The 19072-nt window shown below is 37.3% G+C and overlaps 1 protein-coding gene across 12 annotated transcripts in view; it reads left to right on the top strand.

Moving 5' to 3' along the window:
* Positions 1 to 19072, top strand: part of KIF6 (kinesin family member 6) — a 406499-nt gene that overhangs the window by 79504 nt on the left and 307923 nt on the right. For all 12 annotated transcript variants that reach the window (XR_014062975.1, XR_014062974.1, XR_014062973.1 and 9 more), the window contains exons 4-5: positions 12492 to 12639; positions 17336 to 17445. Coding sequence is in view for 7 of the 12 variants with exons in the window: in XM_081523236.1 (XP_081379362.1) it covers positions 12492 to 12639; positions 17336 to 17445 (258 nt within the window). In the remaining 5 variants the exon portion in view is untranslated. The remainder of the gene's footprint in view (positions 1 to 12491; positions 12640 to 17335; positions 17446 to 19072) is intronic.

Here is a 19072-nt window from a genome sequence, read left to right as displayed (position 1 = left end):
AATTTGTAAAGATACATGTATTCCAATGTTCTTTACAGCACTATTTAATAGCCAAGACACAGAAACAAATTTTTATCAAGAAGTGAATGAATAAAGAGGATGGGATAAAGATTCCACATACATACAATGGAATAATACTCAGCCATAAAAAAAAAAGGCCTATGGATTATCCATACTAAATGAAATAAGTCAGACAGAGAAAGACAAATCATATGATATCACTTGTATGCAGAATCTAAAAATATGACAAAAAATGGACTTATTTACAAAATAGAAACAGACTCACAGACACAGAAAACAAATTTATGGTCATCAAGGGGAAAGAGAGGGAGGGATAAATTAGCAGTTTTGGATTAGCAGCTATAAACTACTACATATAAAACAGATAAACAACAAGGTCCTACCGTATAGCAAGTGAGCTATATTCAGTATCTTATAATAATCCATGTATGAGCTCAGTTGCTTCAGGCGTGTCTGACTGTGGCCCCGTGGACTGTAGCCACTAGGAGTCTCTGCCCATGGAATTTTCCCAGCAAGAATACTGGAGTGAATTGCCCTTTCCTACTCCAGGTGAATCTTCCCGATTCAGGGATCCAACCTGCATCTTTTGTGTCTCTTACATTCAGTTCAGTCACTCAGTCATGTCCAACTCTTTGACCCTGTGGACAGCAGCACTGCAGGCTTCCCTGTCCATCACCAACTCCCAGAGCTTGCTCAAATTTATATCCATCTAGTCAGTGATGCTCTCCAACCATCTCATCCTCTGTCATCCCCTTCTCCTCCTGCCCTCAATCTTTCCCAGCATCAGGGTCTTTTCCAATGAGTCAGTTCTTCGCATCAGGTGGCCAAAGTATTGGAGCTTCAGCTTCAGCATCAGTCCTTGCAATGAATATTCAGAACTGAATTCCTTTCAGATGGACTGGTTTGCATCCAAGGGACTCTCAAGAGTCTTCTCCAGCATCACAGTTCAAAAGCATCAATTCTTCAGTGCTCAGCTTTCATTATGGTCCAACTCTCGCATCCGTACATGACTATTGGAAGAACCATAACTTGACTAGACCGACTTTCGTCAGCAAAGTAATGTCTCTGCTTTTTAATATGCTGTCTAGGTTTGTTATAGCTTTTCTTCCAAGGAGCAAGCATCTTTTAATTTCATGGCTGCTCTCATCATCCGCAGTGATTTTGGAGCCCAAGACAATAAAAGTGTATTACTGTTTCCATTGTTTCTCCATCTATTTGCCATGAAGTGATGGGATCAGATGCCATGATCTTTGTTTTCTGAATGTTGAGTTTTAAGCCAGCTTTTTCACTCTCTTCTTTCAGCTTCATCAAGAGGCTCTTTAGTTCCTCTCCGCTTTCTGCATAAGGGTGGTGTCATCTGGTTGTGAAAGTGAAGTCGCTCAGTCGTGTCCGACTCTTTGCGATCCCATGGACTGTAGGTTACAGTCCATGGGATTTTCCAGGCAAGAATACTGGAGTGGGTTGCCATTTGGATATTGGTATTTCTCCCGGCAATCTTGATTCCAGCTTGTGTTTCATCCATTCTGGCATTTCACATGATGTACTCTGCATATAAGTTAAATAAGCTAGGTGACAATATACAGCCTTGATGTACTCCTTTCCTAATTTAGAAGCAGTCCATTGTTTCATGTCTGGTTCTAACTGTTGCTTCTTGACCTGCATACAATTTTATCAGGTGGCAGGTAAGATTGTCTGGTATTCTGATCTCTTTAAGAATTTTCCACAGTTCGTTGTGATCCACACAGTCAAAGGCTTTCGTGTAGTCAGTGAAGCAGATGTAGATGTTCCTCTGCAATTCTCTTGCTTTTTCTATGATCCAACGGATGTTTGCAATTTGTCACTGGTTCCTCTGCCTTTTCTAAATTCAGCTTGAACATCTGGAAGTTCTCGGTTCACATACTGTTGAAGTCTAGCTTGGAGAATTTTGCTAACGTGTGAGATGAGTGCAATTGTGCAGTAGTTTGAACATTCTTTGGCATTGCCTTTCTTTGGGACTGGAATGAAAACTGACCTTTTCCAGTCAAATTTGCTGGCATATTGAGTGCCACACTTTCACAGCATTATCTTTTAGGATTTGAAATAGCTCAGCTGGAATTCCATCACCTCTACTAGCTTTGTTCAAAGTGATGCTTACTAAGGCCCACTTGACTTCGCACTCCAGGATGTCTGGCTGTAGGTGAGTGATCACACAGTAATGGTTATCTGGGTCATTAAGATCTCTTTTGTACAATTCTTCTGTGTATTCTTGCCACCTCTTCTTAATATCTTCTGCTTTTGTTAGGCCCATACCATTTCTGTCCTTTATTGTGCCTATCTTTGATGAAATGCTCTCTTGGTATCTCTAATTTTCTCGAAGCAATCCCTAGTCTTTCCCATTCTATTGTTTTCTTCTATTTCTTTGAATTGATCACTGAGGAAGGCTTTCTTTCTCCTTGCTATTCTTTGGAACTTTGCATTCAGATGTATTCAGATATCCTTCCTTTTCCTCTTTGCCTTTTGCTTCTCTTCTTTTCTCAGCTGCATGTAAGGCCTCCTCAGACAACCATTTTGCCTTTTTGCATTTCTTCTTGGGGATGGTTTTGATCACCACCCATTTTACAATGTTACGAACCTCCATCTATAGTTCTTCAGGCACCGTCTATCAGATCTAATCCCTTGAATCTATTTCTCACTTCCACTGTATATTCATAAGGGATTTGGTTCAGGTCATACCTGAATGGTCTAGTGGTTTCCCTACTTCCTTCAATGTAAGTCTGAATTTTGCAATAAGGACTTCATGATCTGAGCCACAGTCAGCTCCCGGTCTTGTTTTTGTTGACTGTGTAGAGCTTCTCCTTCTTTGGCTGCAAACAATGTAATCAATCTGATTTCAGTATTGACTATCTGGTGATGTCCATGTGTCTCTTGCTTTAGCAGGCAGATTCTTTACCATTAGTGCCATCTGGGAAGCCCCCATTATGAGGTATAATGGAAAAGAATAACTAAATCACTTTTTCTTTATACCTGAAACTAGCATGACATTGTAAATCAACTATATTTTAGTTAAAAAAGAAGAGTAAGAGACACTAAAAAAGGAAGACAAAAAAATCTATGTGCAACCAGAGAATTCTGTAGCTTCAAACCTCATTCTTCAAAAATGGAGAAATTAGGACATTCCCATATAAACATAAACTGAGAGAATTTGTCACTAGTGAACTAGCCGGTGCTTTTAAATTTAAGCAAGAAAATGAATTAAAGATACCTAGATTGGGAATGAAGAAGTAAAAGTATCTCTTTTTGCAGATGACATGATTATGTATATAGATAGAAATCCACTATAAAATGATTATGAATAACAAGAGAATTAGCAAGTTTGCAGGATGTAAGATGTATATATAAAAATCACATGTATTTCTATGTAGTAGCAATGACCATTCTGAAAGCAAAATTAAAATGTAAATTTTAGGAGATAATTGTTAACTTCTGCAAAGAAAGATGTCCAAACTAATCTTTTGGCATTTTGAATATGTCCTTCCACTGCCTCTGGCCTCCATTTGTTCCTATTGAAAAAATCCACTGTTAATCTTATTGAAGATTCCTTGTAGGTAATCAGTCACTTTTCTTTTAAGGTCTAGATTTGGATATCTTTGAGTTTTTTCTACTTGGAGTATACTGAGATTCTTTGAATTATAGATTCATGTTTTCCATCAAATTTGGGAAGTTTAGGGCCATTATTTCTTTAAATATTTGTCCCCTCTCCATTTGGGACTTCAATTATGTATATGTTGATATCTTAATTTTCTATTTATTTTTCTTCTTAATTTCTGTTCCTCAGACTGGATAGTTTTAATTGACCTATCCTGAAGTTTACTGATTGTTTTTTCTATTAGAGTCAAATGTTCTGTTCTGGTGAATTTAAAAAAAAAAATGGTCATCTTAACTTTCAACTCCAGAATTTCTACTTGGTTCTTTTTTTTAGAAATTATTTTTGTTAATATTCTTTTTTATGTAAGATATTCTCATACTTTCTCTAGTTCCCTAAACATGTGTTACTTTTGTTTTTTGAACATATTTGTAATAAATAAATTATACATCTAGATAATGAGTCATTGTCTGGGCTTCCTCCAGGACTGTTTCTATTAAACATTTTATTTCTTGTGTATGGGAAATACTTTCCTGTTTCTTTGTGTATTTCAGATTTATTTACTTATTTTTGGCTATGTTGGCTCTTCGTTGCTGTGCAGTCTTTACTTCAGTGGTGGCGGGTGGAGGCCACTATCTAGTTATGATGTGCAGGCTTCTCATTGCAGTGGCTTCTCTCATTGCAGAGCACAGGCTCTAGGGTGCACTGGTCTCAGTAGTTGTGGCTTATGAGCTCAGTAGCTGCAGCTCCTGGTCTCTAGAGCATAGGCTCAGTAGTTATGGTGCATGGGCTCAGTTGCTCTGTGGCATGTGGAATCTTCCCAGATCAAGGACTGAACCTGTGTCATCTGCATTGGCAGGCGGATTCTTCACCAGTGAGCCACCAGGGAAGCCCTCAAAATTTTTGGGGTTGGAAAACTGGATGTTTTATGTTATGTAATATGACAGCTCTGAGAATCAGATTTCCACCCTCCCTAGAGTTTGTTGTTGTTGCTGCCACTGGTTTGTTTAGTGAATTTTCTAGACTAACTCTGTAAAGTCTGTATTCTTTGTTGCTTGCAGCCTCTGAAATCACTGCTCAGCTGCTTAACCATCAACTACTAACTGGACGGAGCTGTCTTTTAATGCCTTAAACCCGTCCACCCGCAAACCTTTGATGAAGGAGTCTGTGTATGTCGGGGCACCCCCTCAATGCTCTAGAAGTTTATAACTGCCTTAGCCTTTACTTCATGCTGTGCAGAGCCTCACGGTCAGCCAGAAGTGAGATATAATGACCTTCTTGGGTCTTTTCTGGGCATGCACATAGCCCAGCACAAGTATGTGGCCTTCTAGAGACTCAGGAATATATCATCACTTTTCAAAGCTCTCATAAACATATCATTCCACAGATTTTTATTGTAAGCCTTTTTCACGCTCTTGTTTCCCTCACTAACATTGCAACCTAGGGCAACTGTAATATTAAACACTTAACACTGATTTTTTTTTTTTTCCAATAAACACCATGGGGAGAGGGCTGTTTGCACTGAGTGAGCTCTGAGTCAGGTCAAACAATGATAAATGCTGTCAGTGGGGCTTTTCCAGGGAGTTTCCAGACAGGTCAGAGAAATACAATTCTTTGGGCTCCAAACCTGTACTGCCCCCCCAGTTGTTGCTAGTCTCCTGGTTGCTAGTTTGCACCATCACACTTGCTCTGGTTGCAAGGCTGTTGTCTTTTCAAGGCTACCATGGAGTTAGGGAGAAGGGAGTGGGAATGGTTAGGTTAAAACACCATAAAGGTCACTGTTCTTACTGATATTCAGTCATTTTTCTTGAGTGAGCACTCCTTGGACTGTTGTGAACCTTTGGGTATCTTCTAGGGTTCTAAAAAAGTTGACTTTTACTGTATCTGCCACTGTTCTTATTGTTCTTGTGGAGACATAATTTGGAAAGGTCCTTACCGCACTATATTTATTTTTAATTAGTATTTTTCCTTTTAGGCCAGATGAGATTAGAGACATATGAAACTTCCCAGTGCCCAGTGAAGAGGGGGGCAGATTGAGTTTGGATGAGGAGGCTCAACAGAAAGGAACTGGAGACAAAATTTTCCCATTTCTATTTCTTTATTTAGTTTTTATTGTAGCAGTGTAATATAGAAATAGCCATAGAACATGTATATGTGGAGCCTACATTTAAAAATTTTTATATAGCATCCTTTGAAGCTTTGCCATTTGGTTTTCTATTCCACTGCAGTTTCAGGGAAGGGAGAGTAAGCACATAGAAGATGGTATAATACTAGAATAACTGATAGAAAGAGAATGTTTAAGTTTAAAAAAGTAGAAATAACAATCATCAGGTACCAGTATAGCACACTACAGTGCTCACTTTTCATAGGTTGTGAAAAGCTTTTCATAGCTAAGTCAAGATGAAAATGCTAATTGATTCTCTGTGTCCATTACTTTTCAATATTAGAAATGTCTAATATTTTAGAAGGTTTTCTATCAAAAATCAATAAAATGTTTAATGTTTGATACTTAAAGTCATAGACTTCATTTACCTAGTGCATTTGTGGCCAAGAAATAGATTTCCAAATGACATTGCTAATGGGATATTGCTATAGAATTGGTGACAGATTCTGTGGAGTAGAAATATTCTGTAATAATTCAGCTCCAATGGCCCAAGGCTCTAGACTGGCCTTACCACCAGGCTGGCTCCTATGAACCCAGCCTCCAAACCAGCTCCTGTGAAACCAGACTCCCAGTCCACCCTACTCTTGACTAAACCCTAGGACCCAGATGCCAGACCCACCTCGGTGATTCCCAATGTCGAGTCAGCCCCTGTGGACCCAGCATTCAAGTTCACCCATGCAGGCATGACATCACCAAAGGAAATTAATAAAGCTCCAAAGACTAGCCCTAAAGAAATAGAGATCTGTGTGCTTTCTGAAAAAGTATTTACAATAATCCTCTTAAATTTAGGTAACCACAAGAAAACAAATGTAGACAACTAAATGAAATTAGGAAAAAATACGTTAGCAAAATGAAAAATTCAACAAAGAAATAGAAGCCATTAAAAAACAAGCAAACTAAAGTCCTAGGGTCAAGGAATACAATAACTTAATTGAAGATTCATTGGCAAGCTTCATAGCTGACTCAACCAAGCAGAAGCAAGAATTGATTAACTAGGAAAAAAAAAAAAGTCATTTGAAATCATCCAGTCAGAGAAGCAAAAAGAAAAGAGAATGAAAAAGAGTGAAGAAAACCTACGTGAAGCACGAGATACCATTAAAAGAAGCTACTCATTGTTAAAGTCTCAGAAGAGAGGGATAAAGGGACTCAAAGCTTATTTAAAGAAATAATGAATAAGAATTGTCAAATCTGGGGAGAGATTTGGATATCCATGTTCATGAAACTAATATGTCACCCTAAAATTTCAGACCAAGACACATTAAAATAAAACCCTCTAAAATCAAAAACCAAGAGAAAATTTTAAAAGCACCAAAAAAAAAACACAAACAACAAACCACTCACAATAACGGAAACACCATAAGGCTATCAGCAGATTTCTTAGCATAAACTTTTCAGCCCAAGTGAGTGAGATGACATATAAAAGTGTGGGGAAAAAAAAAACAACAAAACTCTGCCAACCAAGAATACTTTACTGGCAAAGTTGTCTTTCAGAAATGAGGGAGAAATAAAAGTTGATAGAATTCATCACTAGACCTTCCTTACAAGAAATGCTGAAGGGGGCTCTTCAAGCTGAATTGAAAAGACACTAATTAGTAACATGAAAACATATGAAAATATAAACATAATGATAAAGGTAAGTATATAGTCAAATTCAGAACACTTTAATACTGTAATATGGTGATGTGTTACCAGGCTTCCTTGGTAGCTCAGTGGTAAAGAATCTGCCTATCAATGCAAGAGATGCAAGTTTGATCCCTAGGTCAGAAAGATCCCCTGGAGAAGGAAATGGCAACTAACTACAGTATTCTTGCCTGGGAAATTCCAAGGACAAAGAGACTTGTGGGCTACAGTCCATGGGGTCACAAAAGAGTCAGACATGACTTAGCAACTAAACAACAATGACATGGTCATGTGCTAATTGCTTAACTCTAGTATAGAGTATAAAGGACAAAAGTATTAAAAAATAACTATAGCTACAATATTTTGTTAATAAATGCACAATATAAAAAGAGGCAAATTGTGATATCAAAAACATAAAGTATGGGACAAGGAATAAATGAGTAGAATTTTTGTATGTGATCAAAGTTAAGTTATCAGCTTAAAATAATCTATTATATCGTTAAGATATTTTATGTAAGTCTCATCTTAACCACAAAGCAAAAACCTGCAAAAAACACAAAAGATAAAGAGGAGAGAATCAAAGCATCAATTCCCAAGGAAAGACAGGTGAATAGGAAGAAAGGACAAAGGAACTACAAAATAGCCAAAAAGCAAGTTGTTGGTTTTTTTTTCTTAAACTAAATTGACAAAATTTTAGCTAGCTGCCTAAGAGTAAAGGTAGAATTCCCTAATAAGTAAAATCAGAGATGAAAATGGAAACCTAACAGCTAACATCAAAGAAATGCAAAAGATCATAAGAGACTACTATGGGCATTTATATCCCAGCATGCTGGATAACCTCGAAAAAGTTTTTAGAAATATACAATGAAGTGAGACTGAGTCATGGAGAGATGGAAACTTTGAACAGATCAATAAAAATAAGAAAACTGATTCAGTAATCTAAAATCTTTCAACAAAGAAAATCCTGAGTACAGATTGTTTCACTAGTGAATTCTACCAAATACTTAAAAATTAATGCCAATCCTTCTCAAACTCTTCTAAAAAAAACTGGAGAGGAAGGAACATTTCTACATTCATTTTACAATGTCGGCATTACACTGATACCAAAGCCAGATTAAGGACACCACAAGAAAACTATAGACTAATATCCCTGATGAATATAGATGCGAAAAATCTCAACAACATACTAGCAAACTGAATTCAACAGCACATTAAAAGGATCACACACCATGTTCAAGTAGGATTATCTCTGGAATGCAAAGATGATTTAACATGTGCGAATCAATAAATGTGATACACCACATTCACAGAAGATAAAAATCATATGATCATCTCAATAGGTGCAGGAAAAGCATTTGACAAAATTCAACATTCTTTCATGATAAAGCACTCAACCAAACTGAGTATAAAAAGAATGTACCTCAACATAGTAAATGCCATATATAACAAAATTATAGCTAACATCATACTCAATGGTGAAAGCTTTAAATCTTTCTCACTAAAATCAGGAATACAACAAAAGTACCCACTTTTACCACTTCCATTCAACATAATACTGGAAGTCCTCTTCAGAGCAATTAGGCAAGGAAAAGAAATAAAAGACATCCAAACTTGAGAGAAAGAAGTAAAAATACCTGTTTGTAGATGATATGATCTTACATAGAGAAATATCCTAAAGAGTCCACCAAAAAACTGTTGGAACTAAGCAACAAATTCACTAAAGTTTCAAGATACAAAATCACTGTACAGGTATCAGTTGTGTTTCTATACACTAACAACAAAATATCTGAAAAAATCTTAAAAGATGCAATTTCATTTACAATAGTATCAAAACCAATAAAATAAATTTAACCAAGGAAGTGAAAGATCTGTATGCTGGAAACTACAAGACATCAAAGAGAAAATTGAACAAGACACAAATAAAAGGAAAAATATACCATGTTCATGGATCAGAAGAATTAATATTATTAAAATGAACAAGCTGCCTACAGCCATCTATAGATTCAATGCAATCCCTATTAAAATTTCAATGGCATTTTTCATAAAACAGGTAAAAACATCTAAATTTTTTAAGGACTACAGAAGAACTTGAATAACCAAGGCAGTCCTGAGAAAAAAGAGCAAAGCTGGAGGCATCATATTTCTGGATTTCAAGAGAAGAGAAGGGGACTTTTGTATACTGTCAGTGAAATGTAAGTTGTTTTGCAGCCACCATTAAAAACAGTATGGAGTTTCCTTAAAAAATTAAAGATGGAACTACCACATGATACAGCAGTCCTACTTCTGGGTATACAGACATCTGTCAGTACCTGTAGAGGATTGATTCCAGGACCCCTTGTATTTACCAAAATCCAGAATGCTCAAGTCCCATACTTGATTCTCTGTATCCATGGGTTTCGAATCTGTGGATTCAATGAAACTTGGGTGGAAACTTGAATCTACAGTTGGTTGAATCTGCAGGTGCAAAACCCACAAATGCAGAAAGCTTTTTGTATTTACTGAAAAAAGTCCATGTCAAAGTTCTAACCCAAGTTGTTCAAAGGGTTAAAATTTGAGACAGTGATTTCACTGTCTCAAAGAGATATCTGCACTCCCAAGGCATTTGGCAAGGCATGGAAAAACTTGTGTCCATCTATGGATGAATAGATAAAGATGTGGTATATATTCACAATGGAATATTATTCAGTTATAAAAAAGAAGAAAATTCTTTTTATGACAACATAGATAGACCTTGAGAGCATTATGCTAAGTGAAATAAGTTAAAGACAAATACTATATGTTCTCACTTACATGTGGAATCTATAAAAACAAACTCATAGAAATAAAGAGTAGAATGGTGGTTACCTGGGGCTGTGGAGTAGAGAAAAGGGGGAGATGTTGGCCAAAGGATATAAGCTTCTAAATATAGGATGAATAAGTTCTGGGCATCTAACATACAGCACAGTGACAATAATTAGCAATACTGTATTATGTATTTATAAGTTGTGAAGAGAGCAAATCTTAAATGTTATCACCCACAAAAAAGATAATTATTTGAGGTGATGAATGTGTTGCTGGATTTATTAAGTCAACTTATTGTGAAAGAGATGGGAATACCAGACCAGCTGACCTGCATGCAGGTCAGGAAGCAACAGTTAGAACTGGACAAGGAACAACAGACTGGTTCCAAATAGGAAAAGAAGTATGTCAAGGCTGTATATTATCACTCTGCTTATTTAACTTATATGCAGAGTACATCATGAGAAACGATGGGCTGGAGGAAGCACAAGCTGGAATCAAGATTGCTGGGAGAAATATCAATAACCTCAGATATGCAGATGACATCACCCTTATGGCAGAAAGTGAAGAAGAACTAAAGAACTAAAGAGCCTCTTGATGAAAGTGAAAGAGCAGAGTGGAAAAGTTGGCTTAAAGCTCAACATTCAGAAAACTAAGATCATGGCATCTGGTCCCATCACTTCATGGCAAATAGATGGGGAAACAGTGGCTGACTTTATTTTATTTATTTTATTTTTATTTTTTATTTTTCTGGGTTCCAAAATCACTGCAGATGGTGATTGTATCCATGAAATTAAAAGAAGCTTACTCCTTGGAAGTAAAGTTATGACCAACCTAGATAGCATATTAAAAAGCAGAGACATTACTTTGTCAACAAAAGTCCATCTAGTCAAGGCTATGGTTTTTCCAGTGGTCATGTATAGATGTGAGAGTTGGACTGTGAAGAAAGCTGAGCACTGAAGAATTGATGCTTTTGAACTGTGGTGTTGGAGAAGATTCTTGAGAGTCCCTTGGACTGCAAGGAGATCCAGCCAGTCCATCCTAAAGGAGATCAGCCCTGGGTGTTCATTGGAAGGACTTATGTTGAAGCTGAAACTCCAATACTTTGGCCACCTGATGCGAAGAGCTGACTCATTGGAAAAGACCCTGATGCTGGGAAAGATTGAGGGCAGGAGGAGAAGGGGACGACAGAGGATGAGATGGTTGGATGGCATCACCAACTCGATGGACATGAGTCTGAGTAGACTCCGGGAGTTGGTGATGGACAGGGAGGCCTGGCGTACTGTGGTTCATGGGGTCGCAAAGAGTTGGATACGACTGAGCAACTGAACTGACTGACTGACTGATTGTGGTAATTATTTCACAGTATATATTGTATTGATTCATCACATTGTACACCTTAATTTTATATATGTTATATGCCGACTTTATCTCAGTGAAGCTGGGGGAAAAGAGAAATTATGTTAAAAACTAAGGAGATTTGTGTAGAGTTTGTAATAATATATTTCAATATTGGTTCATTAATTGTGACAAATGTACAATATTAGTCTAAGATCTGAACAATAGAGGAAACCAGGTGTGGGGTATATGGGAACTCCCTATACTATCTTTGCAACTGTTCTGTAAATATAAAAAGGTCAACTACATTTGGCCCTTGAAAAATGAGGGGTTTGAGGCACCAACCCTCCCCACAGTTGAAAATCCAAGTATAACTTTACAGTTAGCCCCCTGTATTCATGGTTTTGCATCGATGGATTCAACCAACTGAGTATCATGTAGTATTATATTATGTATTTAGTGAAAAAAAATCTGATTATATGTGGACCCACATAGTTCAAACCCTTGTTGTCCAAGTGTCAATTATATTCTAAAATAAAAATTTTATTCAAATAACAGAAGAAAATATTTAAGATGACTGGATCCCATTTGAGTTACTAGTTCTTAGAGAAAAGGATTGATGTGCTAAGACTCCTAAATAAAAAATAATTCCTAGCTAGCTAGTCACATCCATAAATATTTCTATAGATATTTCTGTCAATGTCTTTTCAGTAGTGTTGAATCAAATTGCTATTAGAATAGCCATATAATACAAATGATCTTGGAGGATGGCATGGCAACCCACTCCAGTATTCTTGCCTGGAAAGTCCCATGGACAGGGGAGCCTGGCGGGCTACAGTCCACAGTGTCACAGAGTCGGACACGATGAAGCGACTTAGCATGTATGCATGCATAATACAAATACAACTAGCCATTTTGATATTAAAAGTGTGTCATTTCTTTATGCAGTGTCCTGGCAGGTTACAATGGTACCATCTTTGCATATGGACAAACAGGCAGCGGTAAGACGTTCACCATCACGGGCGGGGCGGAGCGCTACAGCGACAGAGGCATCATCCCAAGGACACTGTCATACATTTTTGAGCAATTACAAAAGGTATGAAGCTTTCATTTCATTTTATGCTTGATACATTCAGCAGAAATTTACTGTGGGTGGAAAATTTATTATGACACTTTATTGTATTATATATAAATGAAGAAATATTGTATAGTAACTCTGGCCATAATTTACATTTAAGGAAAGTTTGGGGTTTTGCTGAAAAGGTAGAAATCCAGAAGGTGCCTCATTTAAGTGATTCTGCTTCAGCAAAGTCTCAAAGGGAGTTCCTTCTGATACACCCACGGAGGTTAAAAGAACAGATAACATATTTTTCCAACTAATATCTTTTATTTCTCATTAAGAAACTGAAAAATATCTTTTATTTTAGCTACTAAAGCAGTGAATAGGATAGTGTGGCTTTATCTTCTTCACACTTTTATTGGAAGCCCAGAGGAATTTACCATGGTAAACATCCTATTGCAATTAATATTGTTAAGAAGAGGAGTTTCCTATCTATAGTATATGCATCATTTATTGTATAGTTCCAGATGCCTGTTTCTTTTTTCTTTTTTTGAAGTAGCAAAGGGTAGCCTTATTACTTTTGCTGGGCAAAGGGGGACACAGCAGGTTGCTGCCTCAAAAAACTACGTCCCCCAAATACCTGTTTCTTTATAAAAATTTAACACAACTGACAGTGTAGGTATCTCTATCCCCATTTTATAACTGAGAAAACTGACAATCAGACTGGCTTTATTTTGCTGGTTGTGTTTAAACAAATCCTACACAATGAGTTGCTTAAATTCTCTAGGTTTCAGTTCTCCCTCTGAAAACAGGGACTACATTGTACTAGACAATCTCTGGCATCTCTGCTAGTTCCAGCACTTCTTTGGTTGTATCAGTTCTGTGTAACAAATGGCCTAACTGGGTCAGTGTAACAGTGTTTCCAAAATTTCTCCACTGTATACTGCTTGCATTTTGAGTTGCAAAGTTGAGAATTGCTGAGATATGCATAATTCTAATTTCCACCCATAAAGTAGCAATTACCCATTAGTTCAGCTCATCTCTCCCTAGCACAAACATGCCAGCTCTGCATGCCAGAAATTTTGGGAAGGAAAGGATTGAGTATAATATATATGTTGACTCCAAATTCTTCCTTTTCATTTACTCATTTATTTCTGACATTAGCTGTTTTGTTTTGTTCCCAGATCTCACAAACTGGGAATATAATTTCTAGTAGTTTTTGTTGCTTAATGTAGGAGTGTGCTGTCTTGGGGGAATCACTGAAGCTGGTGCAGGCCAACCTGGTTCTACGTGCACTGCTTAACAGGGTGTGGACTTGGGCAGTTGCTCAATGTCTCAGGCTTGTGGAGTAGCTTTGAGAGTTGAATATACTGTATTTAAAGATATTGTCCAGTTCCTGGCACATAGGCAATGCTCAAAACATGATAGCTATTACTACAGCCATTAATGTCCATATATATATATATATATATATATATATCCATGTGGCCAAATGACTTCTGACAGAACGAATGGAGCTAATCTGCTAAGTTAAACAAAATAAATTATTTTCTAATAGAAAATATACTTGTCTTCAAATTTCATCTGTGGTTATCAAAATATAGTTTTTAAAGTCTAAATATCTCCCAAGTACCTACCATCTGTTGGGTTCATTGTTTTATATCTGTTTGTCATTGACGTTACTCTAAACCTCATTTCATTCTGAATGATTCTAAATAACCTTCCGGACTTGGAGGGAACCCTTTGGACCAATTTAAAGCCAGGACAACTCCTTGTAAATGAACAGATTAACAGGATGGGGCACAATGCATTTGTTATAAACCGACTGAACTGTGGCAGAACGAATCAGAGGCAACTTTGAAATTCTTCATAAAGTTTGTCCTCACTTCTTAGCTGAAAAATGCTGACAGGTACTCAGCTGCCCCCAGTTGATTGCTTTAGAAGTCACATGGTGCTCTCCAGACTCCTTAAATGAAACATTTGACTTATGCAAAGTATTTATCTCAAGATAAACTAAGAACTAGTGCATACTGGGTGCTAAAATGCCTGTGAGTGGGTGATAGGAGCACATTTGCAAAGATTTTCAAAGATGAAAATTGATTCCATTTATTTTAGAAATCATTGCTCATTATTTTTGAGTGTTTTGAGGCTCATACTTGTTTTGGGGCAGGAGAAAATGCTGCCTGCAGGGAACATGTGTGTTACATTACAGTCTGGCAGTCCTAAACAGTAAAAAAAGGAGTAATAAGGAAAGGTAGCTGCCACATAGCTCAGTGAATTTTAAGTGTGTATTCCAAGAAAAGCCCAGAATACGCAGAAGCTGAAGAAGCCAAAGGAATTATCCCTATCATCTCAGGGCAATGGACTTGCCATTTTGCTGACTTTTTTATGATTTCTTCTAGTTTCTAAAAGAAGAGAGTTTCTCCACTGCCGATGAACATACAGTTTGGCTGTTCTTTTTGCCTTTCTTTTCCTTTCTTTCTGTGTTCACATACTGAATTCTCTGTTTGGAGGCTTTCAGAAATAAAAATAATAACAGCAATAATAATAATAGCAGCAGCAGCAATGATTTATCGGTGCCTATTAACACTTATCGGTGCCTAGCATTGTTGTTAGGATTTAAACTACAGAAACTTATTTCTCCATTACAATAATTCTGCAATTAAAGGTTATTATCCCCAATTTCATGATTAAACAACTGAGGTTAAGGGTGCAGGATCACTCAGTTATAAAGGCAGATCCACTGCTCTAACCCAGCTTTGTCTGATGCTGAGATAAATTCATATTTGTATGCTAAAATCTCAAACCATAATCGATGGGACATGTCAGATATGTTCAGGTAAATTTTAGTAATATGTTGTTTCAAACAGGATCTCAAGATGTTGCTGAGTAATTGCCCTTGAATTTTAACTTGCTCTAAGAATCTTTCAGGGATGGACAGCATGTACTTTGATCAAGGAACACTTTTTTCCACAAGTATTTTAAGTGACATTTTAGGAAACATTGGATTAGACTAAAGGCCACTCATCCTGTGTCTAGTATTTGTAGTCTCTTGTTTCCTGCACTAATGTAAGCTATAACCCCTGAAATTATGTTGATTTGATGCCTTTACTAAATGAGGACACTAATAGAATTGATAGATCATTTGTCAGTGTTAGCAGCCAGCGTGACCCACATCAACAAGATTTCCAGCATTTGGTTGGGAGAAGTCGCTTAGTAGAGATTCAGTCCATGCTGTCACTTTGCAGAACACCAGCCATGGAATTTCAGCTGTAGTTTGAGTATCTCACTATAGTCATGTGCTAGCTGAGAACTGCCCTAAATTTTCGTGTATTATTTCATTTTTATGAAGTGGTAGTATCTTTATGTGGATAGTTTGGGCCATTTTAGGGCCAGAGAATCATATTCATTTTAACCTGAAGAACATATACAGAGTCCTTATCCAACTTCCTCATTTCAGTGGGTGTGGAACAGAGGTCTGACCTGGTAGCAGCTCAGAGTTGCCAGGACTAGGATTCCAGATTTGGATTTGCAGGCCATGATTCTTTTCCCATCTTCTCCTCCTTTGAATAATACCTGTCAAATGGGTTTTCTTGGATATAGATGAGAATCCTGTCGATGAATATCCACTCTGACAATCTGCTGACCTTCTTGCCAGAAGACACAAATATATTCTCCTCTTATGAGTAACAGGACTCTTAATATTTGCAGAAATGGAAGCATTTCTGTCTTGGGGGAAGCAAGAAAAGGTGCTCTTATTGATACTTTGTATTGAAAAACAGCTTGGATCTTTCTTGAGAGCTGAAAAACAAAAATCCCCTGTTTTATTCCATCTCAGAGGGAGTGAGTTCTTTCTGTTGGCAGAACTGAGACTAGGACCAGTCACCTTGACTTTTAGCTTAATTACATTGATGCCTGTATCATTGTATCTCAGCAATGACTCACAGAAAAGGCCTTTCTCTGTCAATAGCTGAATATCTCTAATATCTCTAATTTGCCTCTTGGGCAAGGAAAATTAACCCAACAGGTAAGGTATAAGTGGAGTAGGAAATGGCAACCCACTCCAGTATTCTTGCCTGGAAAATCCCATGAACAGAGGAGCCTGATGGGCTACAGTCCATGGGGTCACAAAGAGTCAGACACAACTGAGCAATTGAGCATGCAAGGTACAAGTAGTGAACTGTTAATGTCCATCTTACTGTTACTGTTAATGTCCATCTTACTGTTATCCTCTGGAATTCACTTTCCATATCTATTTACTGTCTTATCTGTCATTGGAAACTTGAATATTAGAAAAGTTAAAAAGGAATTACGATTGAAGATAGAAATTCTTTGGCTGCTGAAGTTTTTAAACCGAAATAACAATTCAGTGTTCTGTTGTGGTTTTTTTTTTTGCCTGTCTGAAAGTAAAAAAATAGTGTTTTATACAGTTCTGCAACTAAGTTGGCCCATTTCAAGTGTATATTGACTTTTTACATATAACGTGGAAACAATAAAAAATAACAGACTGAAGTTGCTTGTAATCATGGATGTTGGCCATCTTAAAAAAAAAAGCTTCATGCATATGGTAACTGGCAACTTGAAAGTGTCACGAACTGAAAATGAAAACCATGCAAAGTGAGAGAGTGAAGGAGAGAAAGTGTAAGGAAACTAAAGATAAATGTGTTCATCTCTCTCTAAGCTGAATCATGATTTATAGCCATTTAATAACATTTTTCTCTTTCCCAATCAGGACAGCAGCAAAATATATACAACGCACATTTCCTATTTGGAAATCTACAATGAATGTGGTTATGATCTATTGGATCCAAGACATGAAGCCTCCAGTTTGGAAGATTTGCCGTGAGTAGCAGAACAACAAAGAGTGGGGGAAAATTACTTTCAGATGTTCCCTTCAATTGTTTTCTTTGAAACTTTGTATGTTTCTGGTCTCAATCATAATTAACAAATACTGGATAACAGAATCTTTTTGTAGTGTAGTGGATATTTTTTCCAGTTATGACAAATAGACAGTAGTGATGGGACCTAAAATTGCTTGAAACTCCATTCCTGAAACAATCTCTCTGAGAGTTGGTACAAGTGGATGCAGTGAATGTTCTCAGAGAGTGGGTGCCGAGAGGACTGATGGGCTACACAGCACCGCTTTACTCCTGCCACGTGAAATGAGACTGTTTTACTCCTCCGATTGTGGCCTTTCTCTGAGGAAGGTATTCAAATTAGCAATAAAAGAATTTGAAAGAGAGAAAGTAAACCTCTAGTTAGTGTTGGTCACTCAGTCGTGTCCGACTCTTTGAGACCCCACGGACTGTAGTTCGCCAGGCTCCTCTGTCCAGGGAATTCTCCAGGCAAGAATACTGGAGTGGCTTGCCAATTCCCTCCTCCAGGGGATCTTCCCAACCCAGGGATCCAACGCCGGTCTCCTGCATTGCAGGCAGAGTCTTTACCATTGGAGTCACCAGAGAAGAGAGAAAATAAAACTTTGTATTCCCCAAATGCTTCTCTACAGTTATTGACTAACATTAACATGCTTTTGGTCAGATTGGCTCTGATTGTTTCCTAATGACATAGAAATAGTCTTCAGAGCTTATCTCATAATGGAATAAGTTACTCTGTAAGCATGTATGTAATATTCCTCACTGTTTGCTTGAATATTTGCCTAAGTTATCCACATATTTAGTAATAATTCATATACTTTTGTCCAGATATCTTTAGAATGTTGGTAGAGCCAAGAAAATGTATCGTGATATTTTTCTTATTAACTATTCTAAGGAAGTTTAAACTATATGTTAATCCTCTACCAAAAAGATCAACAGCCATTTTCTTATTTTAATTTGCAAAGGAAACAAGAAGAGATAATAAAATATATATATATAAAGAATATATGTAAAACATACATGTTCTTCTGTAAATGTTGATTAAGAGTTTTTACATCTCATCTTTTTTATGCTAACAGTATTTACTAGAGGGAAGTAGGAAAGGGGAATATTGTTGGTATTCTTAATATTTGTATAAAAATTAAGAGAAAGGAAAGACTACTGACTCCATGGAAGAAATTGCTCTTAAAGAAACCGTTGGAATTAAGTTTACAGAAATGAAACACCTTCCTCACAGAAAGGATAGAAACAATAGCGTTTAAGACAGAAAGGCTATGTGCTGAGGAGTCATGTGAAGTGAAAGCAGAAAGGCCAACGGAAGCCAGGCTTTGGGGCGCTTGCATGACAGGTTTTTGGTATGAGATTGATCTTTATTCTAATAGGCTTCTTAATTAGTTTTCTAGCCTCCAGTCTAACCTATATACCTCTAGGATAACTCTTGCATTCCAGGTGATGCTAGTGGTAAAGAACCCACCTGCCAATGCAGGAGACATAAGAGATGTGGGTTCAATACCTGGGTGGGGAGGATCCCCTGGAGCAGGGCATGGTAACCCACGCCAGTATTCTTGCCTGGGGAATCCCCATGGACAGAGGAG

This window comes from Giraffa tippelskirchi, chromosome 8 (genome assembly GCF_054371585.1).
Source record: "Giraffa tippelskirchi isolate mGirTip1 chromosome 8, T2T-mGirTip1v1.2.pri, whole genome shotgun sequence".
In the NCBI taxonomy this organism is placed as follows: Eukaryota; Metazoa; Chordata; class Mammalia; order Artiodactyla; family Giraffidae; genus Giraffa; species Giraffa tippelskirchi.
Note: the sequence above shows the minus strand (reverse complement) of the source record. Positions and strands in the feature narration are given on the sequence as shown.